We start from the raw sequence: 21,623 nt of genomic DNA, 5'->3' as shown, positions 1-21,623 counted from the left end.
AGGCATTTGAGGGTACATTAAACGTTTTCTGTACGTCATCATTTTCATTTATGACTTGTACCTTTAATGACACGTTTAGAGAGGCCTCTTCCCAAGATCACACATGTGAACACAGGGAATTCCCAAAGCAGTTTGTCAGTGAGGCCAGTTATCTTTTGCTTAAGGAAAAACTGTCCTCCACATTTTTCCTTGCTTTCTCCTGATGGTGCGCTGAAAAAGGCCACAGTCGATTCTGTTTCCACCACAGTCCTATTAAAGTCACATTTTTAAAACAGGACCCAATCATGCCAGGGCCACATGGCCAAACAAGCAAACAGTGCTGGGGAGAGGGAGAATATAAATTAAAAAGTATTATGTACACCTCCCCATTCTAGTGAATGCTGTTTCCTAGATGGGAAGTATTTTACGAAAACGCTTGTATAACTCAGTGGGGTTTAAAGTGTTACCACTGCTTCCTGATGTTGCTGTTCGGGAAAATAGTGTTGGCAGGCAGTTGTTGGGGACTGAATTGCGTCTCCCCCACAATGTACCAGAATCCTATGCATGTAAGTCCTGTTCAGAGAGAGGGTTTTCTTCTGTATATTTATATTATTGGGTGGGTGCTAAGTCTATTCACGTTTGAGTTACTGAAGAAAAATTAGAAAGCAAATTAGGCAGGGACCACACACACACGGGGGTGGGAGGGGGGGATTATGCCGCATGAGGACCACCCAGGGCCACCAATGCTGGTGTGGGCTTTCAGCATTCAAATCTAGGGAAACCCATTTCTGTTCTTTAGCACCACCATGTACAATGTCTGTACTGTAGCAGCACAGGGAGCGCCTGAGTCAGGGCCCTGAACTTGGGCCTTGGGCAGAAATCCAGTTCTGCTGTTTTCCACCCGTGGGGCCTTGGCCAAGTTACTTCCTTTTTCCTTCTGGAAAATGGGGGGCGGAGGCGGAATTGGGGGGATGTAGCTCTATCTCACATATCTCACCATCGGCCCAAGGACTCGGTGAGAGAACGCACTCGGCATGGGGCCTGACAAGCAGTAAAAGCACAGTAAAGTTTAAGTTTCGTGGCTATCTTAACTTTTAAACATTTATTCCTAAATTCTGAAGATGCTCCATTTACCTCTTTTGCTAGTTTCTGTCCTTGTTCCACACACACGGGTTTTTCTTTCATATCATTCAGTCTTGCTAAAGTTTTGGGGTCATCTCGAAGATCGATCTAATTGAGAAAGGGCAATATGTCCCATAACATTACAAGCCTTTAAAGATAAATCAGAGCACACAGTCTTATGTAATCCTCACATTAAAAACAGAAAGATTAAACAAAAAATTTAGTTGGAAAAAAATCAATTAATAGAGTTGCTTCTTTTCCCCAAAAACTATGTTGTTGTTGTGTAATTGATTGACTTATGGCAACCTTATTCCTGCAAAGCAGACAGTATACTCCAGAGCACTTTCAAGCCCATGAACCTGGACAGTAGATCACCAGGTCTGCCTTCTATGTGCCTTTGGGCGGGTTCGAACCACCAACCTTTCAGCCAGTAGTCAGCTGAGATGAAACACCCAGACTATGTGCTAACTTTTAGGGTGGGCGATTTGTCTGAAAGTACTTACTGCCTCTCTCCCAAATTAGGCCACCGAAATGATCATCTTTACATGGGTAAAATCAAAGCAGACGTACCTGAGTTCCTATTAATAAAAAGGGGACATTGGGCGCGTATTCCTTAAGTTCTGGTACCCACTCCTCTTTCACATTTTGGAAGGAGGCTGGATTCACCACAGAGAAGCATATCAGGAAGACATCAGTCATCGGGTAAGATAAAGGCCTCAGCCGATCATAGTCTTCCTAAGGAAGAAAGAAACGCCTCGTTATTCACAGCTGGGAGTCCAGCAGGGCAACATCGCTCACGCAGGTGGAGGTAGGAACATTCCACAGGCTGATGGTACCGTGCCCTAGAGAAAGCAAGGCAGCTCTGTTGGTTTTTCTTACTGTCCCGTTTGAAATTCTGAATGCCAAGCCACCGCTGTCTGGTCCACTCTGACTCATCGTAACCCTACAGGCCAGAGAGACCTGCTGCTTAGGGTTCCCCAAACTGTACATCTCTGTGGGGGCCTCCCTCGGAGTGGCTGGTGAGTGGGCACGTGCAGCCCATACAGTGCCCCAGGGCTCCTTCAGAGAGCAAATGGAGGACAAAGATGAAAGTAGCGTGACTGGCCACCCTGAACTTTGAGAAAATGCAATGAGTCCCGAAGCTGTCACTGCACTGGGAACACGGTAACTGGGAGGATGCCATCGAGTGATTGTGGCCGGACAGCGTTTCACAAACTCCAAACTCACAGCCACCCCACACGACAGGGTAGAACTGACCCTGTGGGTTTCTGGGAGGAGACAGCCTCACCTGTCTGTCTCCTGAGGTGCAGCAGGTGGTTTTCAACTGCAGACCTTGCAGTTAGCAGCTGAACGCTTAACCCACTGCACCAGATGGGAACAGACTTTTAAAAATGTACCCTTCTCCAAAAGATTCACGTTTTTTTAAAAAAGGAAATCAAATTAGACTCCCCTCCATTTAACATAAATTAGACATTTTTATGAAGCTTTAACTTTATCTCTGCAGGAAAATGGAATTGTGCGTTCTTTCTCTGGGGGTGTGATAAATAATTGAATGCAAAGGTCTCTAGAAATGGTTACTAATAGACATCTGAATGTGCCACCGCACGGAGGTCTGTGATGCAGGTCCCACCTATAACTCTAGTGAGTCCTGACTTTCCTCAGGGAGACAGACATGGGCACAGAGGAAAGAAATTGGACCAATCATTTCTAGATATACATGAAATTATCAATTTCACTGGACTAATTAAGATAAGAAGAATCGTGATTATGAGCAGCAACAACTGAACCAAGAACGTTTACAACCCCTCAGAAGAAATGCTACTTCTAAAGTCTAATTGTTCTAAAGTGAACTTCCTGGCTGGAACCTCCAGCTAAATAATTGGCTGCTCTTATAAGAAGGAGGCCTTTCTGCTTCCCCTCTTCCACCCAGCTTGAGTAATTAGAAATCTAGTAATAGCAGATTACACACACACACCCGTGTGTCCTGAATCTGGGAATGAATGCGCTAAGGCACACAGAATCTCTCCCCAGGCTACATACCGGAAATGCAGCCACACAAGCCCAGTGAAGTGGGGAGCCTATTCTTTTACAGAGCCACTTACTGAAGTCAGAATTCCTCCAAGCCACACTTCCAGGGACCTCCAAACGGACAACGAAATTATAGCTTATACTCTTTTTTTTAAGGGTAAGTACTTTAAAAAGTGGGCGTGGCAACTAGAGCACTCTCAAAGACATGCACATGAAACCCTTAGATCAAATATTAATGCCTTACATCAAAATCATGAAAAACGGTGAGTTCAGTCGACAAGACTGCTGGACCACTTAGTTACAACCTTTTATTTCTTAGCAACCACTGATGAGGTTATCGATTTCTTCCACAATGGGTTCTGGTGGCTTAGTAAGGTGCCCTGGTGCTGGAGAGGCTCAGCACTTTGCTGCCAGCAGAGGGCTGCCATCTTGGCGTGGGTACCAGTGTTTCAGACTCAGCCCGTCAGGAGACTTGGTCGCGATGCCCTAAATACACAGCCCTTGTTTTCTGGGAGGGAGGGCCAGTGTCCAGTAGTAATTCTCCATGCTCTGGTTTTTGGTCCCCTTCACCACATGGTACCAATGTGGGTCCACTCCAGTTTTGCTCTCAGCCGTGACCGGACCAGGAAGAACTGGAGCTCAGCCCCGGGGCACACCCCACCAGCTGCTCCAAAGGAAATGCCGTGACAATCCGCTTCTGTCGAACGCACAGTCTCGGGGAAGCTAGGGGGTGATTCTCTGTGCTCACCGTCGGCCTCAGCAAGGCGCCATGCGTGTGTGGTGGCAGCTACTTGATGAGGCCCTCCAGTGTAATCTGGGATGACAACGGCCTTGACCCTTGGAAAACGGCACTCACTTACCATGTGACAAGAGCCAGCATGTGGCCCCCGAGTGAAAAAGGAATGTGCTCTGAGAGGAGCCCCAAGCCTGTTGAGTGCAACTGGCCCTACAGGGCGGGGTCAAGTTGTCCCTGTCAGTTTCTGACACTGTCACTTTTTACGGGACTAGAGAGCCCCAAGGTTATCCCTCAGAACAGCTGCTGGTTTCAAACTGCTGACCTTGCCGTTAGCAGCCCGACTCATTAACCACTATGCCACCAGGGTTCCTTAGAAGGGGGAGGGCGAAGAAGTGGGACCACAATAGGATAATTCTTTCACTAGAATAAGCCCTAGTCTGTCAAAGTCTAAAACATGGCTTTGAAAGAAATATCAAAGACAACTAGATGTCCCTGACAACTGTGGGTCCTGTGGTCTAGGAAGCAGTAGCAGAGTCCTTTTTAAAGACCCACAGTAGCAATCTCGCTCCGAAACATCTGTTTCTCATGAGAACCCGAAACTACAGTGTAGGCAGGGTACTCTGGACACTTACCCCCCAAGGGAGATGGTAGGGAAGCCGGCTTCCGCAGGCTCCCGTGTTCTGCCACCAACCCACACGATCCGCGTTTCCTAGACTCCTCAGTAATGAGGACAGTCTACCTCATTCCCACCTCTAGTCCCTTTGTCCCTTCTGAGTTCACTTCATCTTGAACTTGGCGACATGGAAACATCACTTTCGCTTCCTTTAAGAGTTAAGTCCGCTGTAAAAAACGTGTGTTTTTTAACAGCTTTCATTGTGGTCAAATGCATGCATGAAGCCTGTGGGAGCTGAGCCTGGGCTCTCACCTTGGCCACCGTAGACAGGGTGCAGTGTTACCCCTTTCCTACAAATCGCTTCAGAGGAAAATACTTGGGTTTTCCTTCCCTGGCGGCTTTCCCCCAACACAGTTTCCGTGGGACTTACTAGAGGACAGAGTTGTGCTCCGGTGATCCGCTTTCAAGTGCATTCACTTCTCCCTCACTAGTCTTCATCACTCCAACACTTCGTTGGTCAAGGAAGCTGGTTGGTTCCCTTTGGGGCTCTTTCGGTGAAATTCAACTTGAAACCCATCAGCGATGAGTTCACTACGTGTCCCCACACCCTCCGACCAGAGGTTTGGGATGAGATAAGGGTGGGCAGGAGGAGCAGCAAGGTGCCACACAGTCCTACAGGTTTTTCAAAACGTCTCCGATCTCGGGGTCTTCCGTTTCAGTTATAAAGCAGGATTTATACACCGCTGTCCTCATTAGCACCAGAGTGAAAGGATTCTTGAAATGAGGAGGTTAGCTTCTGACGTTTGGCAACTTTATATAATAAGTCCATTTCCCAATTAATTTCCCAATTACTGAGGCGTGAGCTCTCAGCGCTGACCTTGGGCTTCCTGCCCACTGCTGCCTTCCTCGGGGGGGTTCAGCACGCCCACAGGCGTGTGTCGGAGCAGACAGGACACGTCAGCCCTACGAGGGCAGCAGCCGGGGGGTGAGAGCTGGCAGCCGCTCTGCCCCCGGCACTTCCTCTTCTCTGCAGCCGGAGAACAATCAGAAGCAGATGAGTGCCACATCACACGGCCAACTATGTGCAAATATTAAACTTAAAAAGAAAAAAATCCCGGTAATAGCCCTCGTAACAGATTTAACGTGGGAGGAGGCAGGCTTAAACTACTGGATGAAAACCAAGTTTGAGGCTTCAGCTTCATGGACACTGATCCCGTAAGGGAGGAGATCAAGACTTAGCTAAATATGGCCGGCAGGCGCGCTGCGCTCCCCCATCTGTGCCGGGAGGGTAAATATAGCGCACAAATGCTAAGATGAAGGAGAACGCTGGTCAAGATCTTTGAGCTCTGTGGCAGGCGAGTCCGACTTTCTAAAAAAAGCCCAACCTCAACTTCGCAGCCAGAGCCGTTTCCTTTGTGAGTGGCGGCAAGGTGGCTTGCTCTCCCGGACTTAGAGCGGAGGTGCTGCTGCATTGTCTGGGACTCCTCTAGACACACAGGGGCCCCGGGAGGCAGGGGACAGCTGGCAGCAGCTGGCCTCGTGCAGACAGGACGTGGGTGACGTCAGGGCATGCCTCGATGTCTTCAACTCCTCCCCTCAACGCCTCTCACACACATTTCATGATGGCGAGAGGCTTGTTCACTCATCCCAGAGAACACTGACCATCCGAGAGCCGCGGGGCAGTTGACCTTCCACGTGGGAGGTGCAGGTTCGAGTCCCAGCTAGACCGCCCACCATGCACAGGGACCACCCATGCCTAAGCAGTGGCTCATGTGGGGTTATGGCGCTTAACAGGTTACGACAGACTAGGGAGAAAGGCCTGGCAATTTACTTCTGGAAAATAGCCCGTGAAAACCTTCTGGACTCACAAGTGTCCAAGCTCACAAACTGCAGGGCCAACTCAACCACAGCTCCAAAGCAGAAGGCTGAGCAGAGCCCCTGGGGGATTGAAGGCTAAGCGGAGCCCCTGGGGGATGTGGGAGGTTGGAGATACAATCCACTTGGAGGAGCCCAAGAAGGACGGCCTGGTTGTCTATCCCTGAAAACAAGCAAACAAATAACCAGCCACTACACACCGCGTGGAGCCCAGTTACACGCCGACACACACGACCAACTTGGGTGAGAAGCAGCCGGGGAAGCTGCCTGCACGGCGTTTACAGTGGGGCAGTCCTACATCCTGGGAGGCACTTGGGGAATCTGGGAGGTGTTGTGGGTTGTCAAAACAAACGGGTAGCTCTAGTGGGCATCAGAGCCAGAGCCGGGGAGCTGCATCACCTGCCCGAGTGAAGGAAGCTCAGTCCTAGGTCCCGCGTGTTCATCGAGTGCACGCACTGGGTTTCTTAGAGACATCCTTTAAGTCCTGAGCCCAGGACTTAGCTCTGCGGGACACCAAGTATTTGGGCACCTTGTAAGCGTGTTTCTAGGAAGGGAATTACAGTGCAAATGGCAGGTGGAAGGGCTACTGTTTTGTTTAAAACATGGCAGGAATTGCCTCCACTGTGGACAGTCACATGCCCCTGGCAGCGTTGTCCTTAGTACCTGGATGGCCAACAGAGCACGGCGACGGTCAACATCGACAGTGACCGCACCTTGGGGGAGCCCGCCTTCAGGTGCGGCATCTACACCATGACTCTGGAGAGTTCGACACTTAATACTGAAATCAACGCTGATTTTATTATGAGTCTTTCTATTTCTTCCTAGTATTCTATACTAGGATATTATATTGACATTTACAAAGGAAGTGTACCAGGCAAACAAGGCATCGCTGGGTCCATGGTGACTCGGTGACTCTGTGAGACAAAGCAGAACGGCCCCAGAAGGTTTCTACGGCTGCATTCTTCACAGATCCAGGGTGCCACCAGGGCTCCTAAAAATGCTGTGTCTACACCTCAAAAAACTAAGTTCACCGCCACGGAGCCAGTGCTCTTAGTGACACCCCCCTCACCTCTGCTTCCCCCGTGAGTTCCCGAGACTATAAATGTTTATGGGAGTAGAAAGCCCCATCTTTCTCCTGAGGAGCTGCTGGTGGTTTCAAACAGCGGACCATACAGATTACAGCCCAATACACAACCACTAAGCCACCCAGGGCTCCTTACAATTATGAGAAAACACAGAAAACCAAATCCACTTCTAATGAGTCCATTCCAATTCACAGCGACCCTACAGGACAGCATATAATTAACTGCCCCGGTGGGTTTCCGAGGTTGTCAATCTTCCTGAGAAGAGAAAGTCTCAACCTTCTCCCTTGGAGCCACTGGTGGTTTCGAACTGCTAACCTGTAGCTAGCAGCCACCAAGACTCCTGAAAATCACATGCATAGAGAGGCTAGATTACAGATAGACTTAATTTGAGGCTGCGTAAAGAAGAAGTATTTGTTATTAAAAGGCCGGGGGAGGGTTGTGTCTGATGATAGGCACTTTAACACATCGTCCAAAAATGGCTGTAAGCGCAAACTAAGCTAGACGTGCTCTGAGGGGAAGGGCCAGGTCCTGGGAAGAGAACAGAACAGCCAGGAAGGCCAGCTCAGTCGAGGTGGTCCAGAGAAAACGTGCCACGCAACCTGAGATCTGAGGATGGAGGAAGGAGCCAGGGGCAGAAGCCTGTGTGTGCAAATGCCCTGCAGCAGACTGAGAGGACCAGAGCTGGGAAGTGTCTAGCCCAGGGGTCTGCAAACTTTGGAGATGGAAGAGCCAATTCTGTCCTTCACAAGATTTTTTCCATGATGAGAGTCATAAATATATTTCTACAAACAAATGAAATCGCCCATTCATCTGTCTGTAAATTGAAGGATATCCTTTAAATGTTCTCAGTTTTACTTTGGAGACATATGTACACATTGAAAATGCCACACATGACTCGAGAGCCGCCGTTTGCCCGTCCCTGGGTCTAGCCTAATCACTGGGCCTACCTGCCCTGGCAAATCATGGAAAGGTTTGGCTCTATTTGAAAGGTAATTTGGGCTTCTTTTGTTGAGGTAAACCAGCGGGGGGGAGGGGTGAGCACAGTTCTAGCCTGTCCCTTAGGGTTGCTGTCATGGGCCAGAGCTGACGTGGCGGCAGGGAGCCTGAGTGGAGGTGGGAGCTGGAATTAAGGCACAGCAGTTGCCAGGGTGAGAAGCAGATGGTTTGCAGAGATGTTGGGAGTCGGCTCTGGCTGTGCATCAGGAGAAAGAAAGGCCAGGAAGTCTCTGGAATAAGTGGGCCTCCGGCTCCCGCAGCCGGAGAGAGGCTGTCTTCTAAGACAGGAGGCTGGCTGAGGGCGGGAAAACACATTAGCAGGAAACCTGGGAGGTGTCTAGTGGGCACTGCACTGTTTCTGGCAGAGCTCCTGCCTCCCCGTTCCAGCCAACGCCAAACACCCAGCTGTTTACCTGACACCTCCTCCTGGTGAACCAGAAACATCACACTCTCAACATTTCTGCATGGAGCACACCACTCCCCGCTTCCAGCTGCAGGCCCTGCTGTGTGTGACCTCTCAAAGGCCTCACCACCCAGCCAAGCTGCCCAACCCAGAAGCCTGGAGGCCTCAGCGTGAACGCTTCATGCACACAGTGCCACAACGACACTGCCCCCCACCCCCACCCCACCCCCCAGTCAGCCTCACTCCGTTCCAAACTCTGCCCTTGTTCCAGGCGATGCCTGTTCATGCTTCAGGCTCCCACCCAGCTATCACTTCATCCAGGAATCCCCTGGACCCCCTGTTCGGATTGGGCAGCCCCTCCTCACTTCCACAGCACTCTGGGGTGTTTCTTCCCCATACCCACAGGACTCCCTGAAGGCAGGGGACTGTGCTCCCAAGTCCGCTCATGAAAGCCATCTAACTCAGTCCTTGTGCAATGAATGGCAGTGGCGGGTGGGAAGATGAATCAGAAAGGTTAACTGTGCTGGAGCCTGGTGCTTGCACCACGCTCGCTGGCCTCTCCTCAGCCAGCTGCCCAGCGGGAGACGGTGGTCAGAGGTCTGAATTCCCCAGTAACAGACAGATTTCCCACGTTGTCTGGGCCCCCTCTCAGCTGGTGTGTTAGTCACATGGAGACTCCTGCCAGCGCTGAGATGCTTCCACTGCCACTGGGTCCACAAGACTTCCCACCCACTGGCCTGTGATCATCCTGCATTCAACATTTCTGTATGTGCTGCGTGAGTCTGTAGAAGAATTTTGGAACTATTACCGGTCATATGGTCTAATATTGGATTTATGGGCTAATATCAGACTTATGGACTTGATCTGGACTGGGCCAGCATGTGTTCTTAATATACAATTACTCTTTGATATCTCTCTCTTCTTAGACACACATGAGGGTCTATGCATTCAGTTTTCTAGTCAACCCTGACTAACACAGCCGGGAATGAAATAGTATGTGATCAGGGATGTTTCTCTGTAAGGCAACCAATGGTCCTGCCTGAAAAAACAAGAGATCCAAACTGGAGCAGCTCAGAAGGACGGGCCAGCACTTCAGTTCTGATACTGTCTGTGTCATCTTCCTGGCGCTCACTCGATCAAGGTCTGGGGCACACTGACTTCTACCCAGCATGCCTCTCCTACTTCCTCTCAAACTCCATTTTAGTTCGGGGCCCACCATCCTCCACCCAGACACACGCCCCTGTGGTCCTAGACGCCATGGAGTCTACAGAGACATTACCTCCTTGGCTTCAGCTCTGCGCCCCTCACACCCCAGCCACTGGTTCTTCTAGGGGTACCAGACCTAAGTGTCTGATCAGAAGGAAGGCATCCCCAGGATTGTCCAAGGCAGTGCCCCCTTCTATCCTCCCTCCCTGCCTCCCCTCCCCTAACATGAGCATAGAAGGATCCACGCTCAGGAGAGTTTGCTTCTTGCTGGCCTCATCTCTGCAGCACACAAGAGCTGCTCAGGCCCTGCTGCCCCCTCAGCACCGTGGTCTCTGCGCCACCAGGCCTACGCACCACAGGTCAGGCACTGCCCTGGACTTGCTATTTCAAAGGAAGCGAGAGCCTCTCCCTTTGAAAAAGGTGATGCAGGTCACACGGGGCCTCCAAGCACTAGTGTCAGGGCAGGGGCTGGGACGGTGGGATAGAGCAAACTCAGAAGGGAGCTATGGACAGTGGCGCCCAGAGGAAGCAGCTTTTCCTCAGCTGTGCAGGGACACGTGTCCTTTGAGGAGAAAGCCCTGGGGTGGCTCGCTGCCATGCCCACTGACCCTGCAGGGAGTCCCCAGAGCCGCCTCCGGGTCAGCATTCACCACCACCTGTTTCCACCTGGTTAAGCACATTTTGTCCTCCTTCCTACCTGCTTCAAGGCCTGTCCTCCTGCCCATCCTCTGCCCTTCGTCTTCATCCTCGACCCTCCGGCTCCGGCATTTCCGTCCTACAGCAGGCTGATGATAGTCACTTCACTATGTCTTTGTCACTTCCATGGTATCAGCTGACAACTCCTGGAGACGTCCATGTACAACAGACTAAAGCCCAAACCTGGGGTCCCTGTTCCCAGGCAGAGACCCCGGGATCTGTGGGGTCTGCGTGGGGGTGCTTTCAGACGGACCGTCAGCCTTTGCTCCTTGTGGGCTCTAGTCTGTATGCTGCACTGCAACTTGTTGGGCATCCTCGCCTCACATGAGCCTCCACAGACATGCAGGTGGGGGCTACCAAGTGAGCCTGGGTTCCTCCCCTGGAAAGGGGACTTTTACTCCCGAGCCCCTCTGAGTAAGCTGACCCCATGATGGCAGCCTCATTCACCCTCCGTGACTGTAAGTCCGGCTTACATGCTAACCCTACTGTCCCACTGGGCCTGCCCCATGAGATCGGGCAGGGTGGGGAGGGCAGCAGTCACATCCTGGGCACACCTGTCCTAAGTGTCCCTCGGAGTCGCTGATGATCTCCAACTGCTGACCCTGTGGCTCGTTACCCCTGTGGCTAATCTGTGTACAGAGGAACGATTTCACCTCTGGTTCCATTAGGCTGCGTGGAAGAGGAGGTTTGTTGTTACAAGGAGGGGTGTGGTGTCGGATGTAGGCCTTGAAAAGTCCATCCAAAGTGGGCTCGAAGTGCAGATGGAGAAGCAATGCAGGGAAGAGCCGGGAGCCCAGGGGAGAAGAGAAGAGCCACCAAGACCAGCTTCAGCTGAGCTGGCCCGAGGAAGTCAGGTCTCCTGACAACTCGCTTTGCACCCCCACCCACCCCCATTGTAAGAGTCCTAGTGGCACAGTGGTGAAGTGCTCAGCTTCCGACCCGGTGGGAGAAAGTGGAGGCAGACTTCCTTCCAAGGATTTCCAGCCCTGGAGACCCTCCGGGCAGGTTTCCGCTCACCCGCAGGGTCACTGAGTGGGACTGACTTGACAGCTGTGGGTGGGTCCCGCGGGTCCCCTTTCTTGACACAGTAAGGTAAGTGGTGAGCTGCTGACCACAGGGCCTGGCTCCGTTCAAACCCACCAGCCGCTTTGTGGGAGAAAGAGGTGGCCACCTGCTCCCGAAAAGATCTAGTCTCAGAAACCCTACAATCTTAAGCGCCCCCCAAACCCACTGCCAGAGTCAATTCTGACTTACTGCAACTGTATATTGGCCCCCCTCGCTGTACAAATACAGACACATATATAGGGTTACTACAAAAACAAACACACAGGGGTGGATGCGCCATGAGACCTGAAGCCTCCCTACGATGCACATGGCGTGTGTGGTCATCAAGTTCTCCCCGAATGGTGTTGCAGTAGGAAATGAGGACTATGGGGAAAATGGACCTTGTGAAGCGGCTGACCGTAAAACATTAAGTGGACACACATAGAATCTACATACATCTGCAGCTTTTGTGTCCCGGGAACGTGGTCAATAGACGCGCTAGATCTCCTAGTACAAAGAACTGGCTAGTGAGACACGTGGCGGTCAGCGACTCAAAATGAGAGCCAGTGAAACAGATCAAGAGAAGCAATACAGACAGAGGAGGAACCCACAACCACCAAACAAACAAACAAACAAAGTCAGGAGTACACCAGATAAAAGAGCTCCTTTGGAAAATCAGCACAATCCACTGTCTACTAATTCTACACTTTGGCACTCAACTTCAGAAGCCTGCACTAGGTCCCCACCGTGCCTGTTAGAGAGTCCACACTCTTTAGCCTTGCATCTTTTCCCAACTGTGGCAATTACATAATCTGTCAACTTGAGGAAGAGGGTGGAGCCTGGCCCGTTAATCAGGTTGAAGCTTGATGACCTCATTTAGAGACTCAACGGAGATGAGCAGCTCACTGGAGGCAGGACACACTCACTCCCTGTGAGACATTCCTGTGAGACATTCTGTTGAGACATTCCCTGTGAGACATTCCTGTTGAGAAGACACATGGAGCTACACTAAAGCCATGGGAGCTGGAGGAGCCACGTGGAGACCCCTGCCAGCGCAGAGATGCCTCCACTGCCACTGGATCCACAAGATTTTCCACCCACTGGCCTGTGATCTTCCTGCATTTGGCGTCATTGTATGTGCTGCGTGAGTCTGAAGAGGACTTTATAGATTAGTATTGGACATATGAGCTGAGACCGGACTTATGGACCTGATGTGGACTAGGCTGGGATGTTTCTCAATATACAAATGCTCTTTTATATAAAACTTTTTCTTATACATATGAGTGCCTATGAATTTTTTTCTCTAGTCAACCCAGACTAACACATCAATCTTGTCTCTAGCAGCCTCCCCAGTGACCACTTACTCTGTAACCACCAGGCACTGTGGCTCTGTGCCTCTTTCTTTTTCCTTTTATCAGGGGAGAGCGTGAACGCAGTCCCCCACTACCACAAATTATGCAGTCGAGTTTCCCACATTTGGGGAAATCGCAGGGGTCAGCACATCCGGAGAGCAATGAATAAGCCTCGTCCTGGGAGAACCACCTTCGTGATCATGGTCTCTCCCCTGCCAGGTTAAGTATGACTCCGTGCCTCTTTCTAAGCTTGTCACCTGGCCCAGAATGCCTTATCCCAGCTGGGTCCCCCCTCTTACTCCCTAGACCTGTGCGTGAGCGCGCCGCGCACACGCAAACACACACACCATCTTCTGGAGGAAGACAGTGCAGGCCTTCTCCCCCACAGCCCCCACAGCCAAGTGGGCTTGTTCCCCACTCACAGTGCCACCGACACTTAGGTACAGTTAACATATGCAGGGGGCCCCAGCAAAGGCACAGGAATCATTTTGAAATTGGGCGACATTTTTGAGAATTAAACAAACAAAACTCAACACGTAACAGCTAATAGTCATCTGCCTTGTGGATTCTAGCAAGAGATGCTGGAGTCTCTTGAAAACACCCAAATCTAATCAAGGTAACTGGCCTGTAACTAGAGAAACCTGTAACTTAATAGAGTGTACTTTGGCCTGTCTGAAAAATATGTTAGCTGGAGAGGCCTGGCCTACCAGACTCTACAGAGTCTAACAAAGCAGGGATTGCATAACCAGGATACGACTGCCATCCAGCTCTGCCAAGGGTAAAGTACTGAACTTGGCCGACACAGAGTCTGGTCATTACAAAGCTGTGTGAACACAGGAAGAATTCACGGCGCAGTTCTGGGACCCGGATGAGATGCAGACTCTGGGGTGCCACGCAGCTGTCTCAGGAACTCACTGTTCCGGAGGCCTAGATGCTAATTGAGGAAGGCTCCTTGGGGGACAGACACGGGAACCTACCACTGTCACGGTGTTCCTTCACCCTTGGGTTTTCTAAACTAGACTTAGAAGGGGACAGTGGAGACGTGCAGTGAACTCCTGACAGGCTGAGCGCACACAGCTACTCTTGAAAACCCTCTATGGTGTCTGGTAATTTAAAAAATAAACAAACAGGCATAAGCCCACAAGCATACAGCAAAAGGGAAAAGAGGATACCGCACCGGTGTTTAGAAAGAGGGAAAGGGCAGAGGACCGGTGAGCCCTGACTTGGTGGAAGCGGGGCATCGGATCCTGAGGCCCTGGTGGGAGGAGCTTTAGGTAGCATGTGGCAGCCTCCTGAAGGCACAGTCCTTGGAAATGGAGTTGGGCACATTGAGGAGGGAGTCACAAGCAAGATGAAGAATGGGGAGTCTGTGTTTAAAAATCCCAGCTGCCCTTGAGTGGACTCCAACTTCCTGATGACCCCGCGAGTGCTGGCTGCTCTTTTGGAATCAAGTCACCAAGACTCCAGTGTCTCTGAGTGGATTCAAACCTCTGACCTTTGGGTTAGCAGCTAGAGGTACGTCCTCACCATCCCCCTTTCTTCTTTTTACCAGGGCAAAAGACTCTCCTCCACCCTGACCAACAGCAGAGGATACCAATTCTCTGGAAAGGGTCAACCAGAAGGCTCTCTGGAGAGTCCAGGGTCCTCATGAAAACGGGAGGCCTTCCCCTCTGGCTCCAGAACACTGGTGGGGATGGTGGTGTTAGCGGCCGCCAAGATGGCCCTATGGGCAACAGACTGAAGCCCAGCCCAGCCTGCACCGACCTCGACATGGGGTTCCGGTGGAGCCTGCTGCTGCAGCCACTGTCTCCTGGAGGTCCTGCCTCTTTGTCACGGACATGCTACTTCACCATGGACCCCTCAGGCAGGACAGATTTTTTCCCCCCAGGAAAATACAACCAGTCTAAGAAAAAAAGAGACAGATGCAGTGGCAGTTACATAATCTGTTGTTAATCTGAGAGGATTAAGAGCGAAGGGGTGGAGTTTAGCCTGTCAATCAGGTCCCAGCTTGATGTCCTCATTTGGAGACGCTAAGGAGATAAATAGCTTGCTGGAGGCAGGACACACACTCACTCTCTGTGCGACATTTCTGACGAGAAGCCACATGAAGCTACCCTGATGCAGCCAGCGCCCTGGGAGCTGGAGGAGCCACGTGGAGACCCCTGCCAGTGCTGAGATGCTTGCACCGCCACTGGATCCACAAGACTTCCCACCCACTGACCTGCAGTCTTCCTGCATTCGGCATCATTGCATGTGTTTCGTGAGTCTGAAGAGGACTTTAAAGATTGGTATTGGACCTATGGACTAATATTGGACTTATGGATTTGATCTGGACTGGGCTGGGATGTTTTCTCAATACTCAATTGCTCTTGTATCTAAAGCTCTTTCCGATACACATATGGATGTCTAGGAATTTGTTCCTCTAGTCTACCCAGACAAACACATTCACAAACCTCCGGATATTATGGGTCCCTGGTAAAAAGACCCCCCAGGCATGGCCTCACATGGGAGGGAGGGCTGTAGCGAGTAGGATGTTAGGATTTTACCAGGAGGATATTTAGCAATGTCTGTGGATAGTTTGGGTTGTCACACCTGAGGAGGGGAGGGGAAGATGCTACTGGGAGTTAGTGAGGAGAAGCCAAGGACACTGGCAGTTATCCTACAGGCACACAACAGCCCCCCACAACAACAAACACACTGGCCCCAACTGTCAACATGCAGAAGGTGAAAGTCTAAGCTACAGTGAAGGCCAGAACCAGCCAGCCTCTCTCACAGACAAGCTTAGGCAAGCCACTCTCGTGCACACATAAGCTGATGTTTGAGAAACACTTCTACCATGAACCTCAGAAGCAACAGAGATTTTCCTATACTCTCTGGTCCTACCTTTTAAATCCGAGTAGCCGTTGGAGGTACACCCCTGTGGTGAGAGACAGAGACCCTGTTGGAAGACAGACATCTCCAAAATCCATCACTAACATTCCCAGAGGTTCCACCCCGTCAAAACAGGGCAGAACCTGGAAGCGCAAGAAAAAGAGGAGGGCATCCAGAGACCTGGAACAGGTTCTTAAAGATGAAAAAGAAAATCACATCAGGAAAACAGTAACAACAAACAGCAGTAGGGAGAGAAGCCAAAATTAAGAAACTCTTCCCCAAAAGCTGAGCAAAGGGACAAAGAGAGAACAAATATAAAAGCATTAGGAGAAGGCTCCAGCAAGCCCAGCATCTAAACCCGGGGCATTCCTGCCTAACAGAAGAGGTTCACAGGAAGTGAAGAAATCAAAGTGAAGAAATTTCCCCAGAACTGAAAGGCCCGAGGTTCCTGATAAGAGATCCACAGTACCCAGTTAAAATCAAAACAAACACACAAACCCATCTGCCGTCAGCAAGTCAATTCCAGCTCCCTGCAGCCTGACCCAGCGATTCTGCAGTTAGCCACCTACCACCTAACCCACCACGCCACCAGGGCTCGGCCCGTCCCAGTTAGTCCAGCCTGACATGTCGGGAGGGTGACACAGCAGCTCCCCGCAGTCTCCAGAGTGCGAGAACAGGTCCCTAACATTATATCCATGAGGAAATTGTCTTCAGACCTCTAAACAGCATAGACTGCCTCCCCGCTTTTAAATTTTTTTCTACTTATTTGTAAACTATCAATCAAATAAAACTCACTGCCACAGAGTCTGATACTTACAGCAGCCCTGGAAGACGGGGTTGAACTGCCCCTGTGAGTTTTCAGCACTGTAACTCTTTATCAGAGTAGAAAGCCCCGTCTTTTTCCTACAGTGTGGCTGGTGGTTTTGAACTGCTGACTTTGCAGTTAGCAGCCCCAGGAGTAATTCCTATGCCATTATGGCTCCCATTGAGGAAGGTAAAGGTTGGGTAAATTAGTGAGACAATTTAAGCAAGAGAAAAAACAAGACAACCATTAGCTCCAAAGAAATAAAAAGTGGTACCGAGGGGAATGTGATTCTAGTACATTATATGGCTCAGCTCTGATAACATAATCATAAAACTATAAACACTGATCATTCATCAAACTGAAAGAACAATGCAGCTACCAGAGATAGGTCAAGGGAAGCAGGAGGCTGATGGGAAAGTGTGAGAGCTAAAGTCTCATTATTCCTGGTGCAAAGTCAATAGAAAGTATGTGTTACCAATAGATACATTGTTGAAAGAATAGATACATTGTTGAAAGAATAGATACATTGTTGAAAGAATAGATACATTGTTGAAAGGGGCCACCCCTCCAGGAGTCCCCTTCTGGGGGGGAGAAGGACAAGATTTGTTTCTTCCTAGTAACACCGTCAGTAAGTGTGGGCTCTTTGAACCACCCAAATACACAACTTGGATACAAAGAAAGGTGATGTTGAAAGAGAAAACGGGGACCACCAAGGTGAGGCATAAAGCAGCAAACTGCTCTGAACATTCTCCCAATTTCACACCGATTTATTTCTATGCATGTTCTTCAAAGTTGTCATCGAGCTATGTATAGGCGTGATTCGTTCTTATCCCACTTAGCCCATCATTAGTCTGCGCACAGTTTTAAGTATTTGTTGAGGGCACGCTTGTTAATGGCTGCATACTGCACACCATGTTCTAATTGAACCAATCCTTTGTGCTATAGACAAGGATCACAGTGATTTATCACCATTACTAATCATGCTGTGAAGGATGACATGCATGTAAATCTCTGTCTATGCCACCCCCTCCTTGGCAGGCATTCACAGACATGTATCACTGCAAATTTGAGGGTCGTTGCCAAATTGAGCTGAAAAAAAAAAACCATTTTTTTTCTCGCAATAATAATGCATAAAATATTCACTTCCCAGTCATTTGTGTATCGATTTTTTTTCTCATCTTGTCCAATTTGATCGGGGAATTCATTTTCTAGGGTTGCTGCAAAGCATGACCGGATGGCAAATACCAACATCCTTTCCTTGCCTGGCAGTCTGGGAGTCTGAATTCAGGGAACCAGCAGGGCCAGGGAAGATTCCTTTCTTCAATTCCCTGTTGCCCCAGGCATTCCTGGGCAGTTCCGCTGCAGCCCTGCTCTACCCTGAGACATTCCCCTGGGTGGCTCTTGTCCTTGAGATCCCCTTAGCGCCAAACAATGTCTTGGGGGGGGGGGAGGGGACACGTGGGACACATGGGACTTCACCATGTCTCTTGGTGGGGGACACAGTCCTATGTGCAACAACTGAGGGAGGGGGATTTATTTGTTTTTTTTGTATATATTTGGATATTGTGTGGTTTGTTTGTTTTTGCATTTCCTCTTTTGTGACCTACTGGTTTGTCTTTTGCCCACTTTTCCACTTGACAAATTAATCCTTCGCAGGTTAATTGATGCCTCAGTCTCACATGAGCTAAGGGACAAAGAGCCTGATGAGCCCTGAGGGCCCAGAGAGTCAGGTTCCTTAGCCCAAGGAACCCCAGCTTGGACACTGCCCACCTGGGAGACTCTGGCCACCGGTCAGGTATCACAGGACCCTTCTCGCGCCTCACCACTTCCATCTGGTTACTGAACATTCCACTTTCCCCCGGCTCCTGGTCATCTGTGTGCGTCTTCTCTCCCTACCAGGCAGCCTCCAAGTTTAGATACAGAACGGGCCCAGGCTGATAGATCACTGTGTCCATTCCTCACCTCATCTCTGTCTTTCACGTAACAGATACTCTATGTTTGACTAATACAAAGCTAAGAGGGTGGGGAAGACAGAGATCAGCAGCAGAGAGAGGACCAGTCAGTGAAAGGACAGAGGGAGATGAGCCACACCCTTCCGGAGGCAGAGGCTAGAGATGCTTCTGGAAGTGCCCAGCAGCCGAACTCCACATTCCGCCTGGCAAGCCAGAGCATGGCTCCCAGAGCGGCGGGGGGCTGTCTGACGGCCAGGAATAAAAAGGAAGGAGGAGGAAGCATTGATGTGGCAGGCAGATTGGTCCACCACTTTTTCCGAACCCCGGTTTGCCTAGCTGCTCAGGCTTCCACAAGGTCTGTTCAGGCAGCAGGGTGAGATGGAACCTCCTTCCCCCAGTGTAGCAGGGGACCTTTGGGGCTCCCCTCCCAGTGAAGGCATAACTGAGCAGGTTGGTCCCCTCAGTGCATCTCCGCCACTTCTCTTGGTTCCTAGCAGAAGACCAGAGAATACCCTACATAGAACAGGGCAAAGGATTCCTACAGCTCTAGGCTCTCAGGAGAACATGTAGCCAATAATTTATCCAATACTCCCGACAGCCACTCTGCTCATGGGGTCCTGGGAGTTAATAAATGAATTCCACCGTGCTTAAAGAGACATGTATTAAAACCACCACCTGCATACACTGATATTCCACTGCAGCATTAGTCACCCTGGCCAAGGTGGAAACAACCTAGGCCCCATCAAAATGTGGGGCATCCACACAATCGGCTACTTACCTAGAGAGACGAAGTCCTGATACGTACCATGACATGGGTAAATTCTGAAGACAGAATGCCGCAAGCCAGCCACAAAAGGACAAACACTGTAGAAGCCTGAATGAGGCTCTAGCTCGTGCAAATGGCTAAAGCCCTAGACTACTAGCAGAAAGGCTGGTGCTTCGAACCTGCCTGGAGCACCTCAGAAGACAAGTCTGGCAAAATCTTAGGGATCAATTCTATCCTGGATCCACAGGGTCCCCAAAGTTGGAAATGAACCCCACAAGAACGACCAACTGCAACTTGGTCTGAAATATCTAGAAGAGGCAATGCACAGAAAATGAAGTGTGTTGGTGGTCACTGTGGGAAGATGTTTACTTGTATTCTGTTTAGGCAAAGGCATTCCACTGTGAGGCCATAACGCCTACGGCCAACCTTGAGAAGAGTGGGAATTCCGGACACTTCACTGCGCATGGACCAAGTGGCGTTTGTCTGAAAACACACTGAGGAGAGGCTGTGTGGTTTAAAATCAAGAAAAGTGTGCCCCACGGTTGTACCCTCTCAGCATCCTTGTTCCACCTACGTACTCAGCAAATAAGCCGAGACGTTAGACTACAGAAAGGACAGTGTGGCATCCAGGTTGGAGGAGGGCTTATTAACAACCGCCCGTGATAGGTAGATGATACCATCGTGCTTGCTAAAAGTGACAAGGACTTGAAGCACGTGCTGATGCAGATCAAGGTTTTTCAGCATTCAGGAGGGATTACGACTCAATGTAAAAAAAGACTCAAATCCCCACAACCGGGCTGACAGTACCATCATGACAGACGGAGGAACGACTGAAGTTGTTTAGGATTTCATCTTGCTTGGCTGCAGTTGATGCTCATGGAAGCAGCAGGCTAGAGATCCAATGACTCACTGCACTGGGTCAACGTGCCCACAAGGCCTCTTGAGAACCAGGGGTGCTGCAAAGCCAGGATGTTACTTTGAGGACTAAGGGGTGCCTGCCCCGAGCCAGCCACAACCACAGTTCTTTTCAAGCGCTTCTTGAGCATGTGACAGTCGGACACTGAATAAGGAAGCCCAAAGAAGAATGGATGCATTTGAAATCTTGAAAGTACGAGGGACTGCCAAAAGAACAACCGCCACCAAAATCTGTCTTGGAAGAAGTACAACAGAACGCTCGTCGGCATGTTCCTTAGAGGCCAGGATGCCAAGACTTCGCCTCACGTGCTGTGCACATGTTATCAGGAGCGCCTCGCCCCTGAAAAAGGACACCGTGCTTATTAGCGGGGTAGAGAAAACGAGGAAGACCCTCGACCAGGACGGACTGATCACGGGCTCAGCTGGCAGTGTTTGTTCTGCTGTGCACAGGGCCGCTCTGAGTCAGAAATGCCCCAATGACACCCAACAGCAACAACAAGATGTGCAGCAGCTGGAGGACAGTGAGGCTGTCTGCTCCTGGAGGGATTTACAGACATCCCCGAGAAAGCGTGGTTCTCAACCTGTGGGTCTCGACCCCTTTGGGGGTCGAAAGACCCTTTCACAGGGGTCGCCTGATTCATAACAACAGCAAAATGACAGTAATGAAGTAGCAATGAAATAACTTTATGGTTGGGGGTCAGCACCACATGAAGAACTGTATGAAAGGGTCGCGGCATTAGGAAGGTTGAGAACCACTGCAATAAAGGGCCATGAGGACTGGGGGGTTGGTTACTGTTGAATAAGGGAAATGACTAGTGGTACTGGAAGCGCAACATGATGAAACTACTTTATGTCGCTTCATTGTGAGCGGTGGTAAAAAGAGCAGGATTTCTGTGACACATTACCCCCCAATCTTATCTGATTCTAAGGAACAGACAGGTCAGAGTCCTCTTGGAAAAGAGCAGACAACGCCACAGGTGACCCCTACAAAGTCATGGGAAAGGTTCTTTCCATAATAACCTTCCCAGCAGATCCCACTGCCACCCCACAGGCACACCTCCAGAGTCCAGGAGACCCTTCAGGTAACCTTGTGAGCCCTGAAGCAGCTAGCTGGGCAGAACCCCTTGGAAAACTTAGCTGGAGTCAAATGGAATTTGAATGGAGCCAGCCAGGATGAAA

At 50.3% G+C, this 21,623-nt stretch overlaps 1 protein-coding gene and 1 non-coding gene across 2 annotated transcripts in view; both read right to left on the bottom strand.

The window, feature by feature from the left end:
* Positions 1 to 21,623, bottom strand: part of RHOQ (ras homolog family member Q) — a 42,116-nt gene that overhangs the window by 8,338 nt on the left and 12,155 nt on the right. The window contains exons 3-4 of the mRNA XM_075535269.1: positions 1,672 to 1,836; positions 1,114 to 1,209 (exon numbers count right to left, since the gene is read on the bottom strand). Of these exons, the coding sequence (XP_075391384.1) occupies positions 1,114 to 1,209; positions 1,672 to 1,836 (261 nt within the window). The remainder of the gene's footprint in view (positions 1 to 1,113; positions 1,210 to 1,671; positions 1,837 to 21,623) is intronic.
* Positions 13,199 to 13,363, bottom strand: LOC142431201 (U1 spliceosomal RNA). Its single transcript, XR_012780746.1, has one exon. It is a non-coding gene; the product is annotated as a U1 spliceosomal RNA (small nuclear RNA).

The sequence above is a fragment of the Tenrec ecaudatus genome, chromosome 17 (genome assembly GCF_050624435.1).
Source record: "Tenrec ecaudatus isolate mTenEca1 chromosome 17, mTenEca1.hap1, whole genome shotgun sequence".
Lineage (NCBI taxonomy): Eukaryota > Metazoa > Chordata > Mammalia > Afrosoricida > Tenrecidae > Tenrec > Tenrec ecaudatus.
Note: the sequence above shows the minus strand (reverse complement) of the source record. Positions and strands in the feature narration are given on the sequence as shown.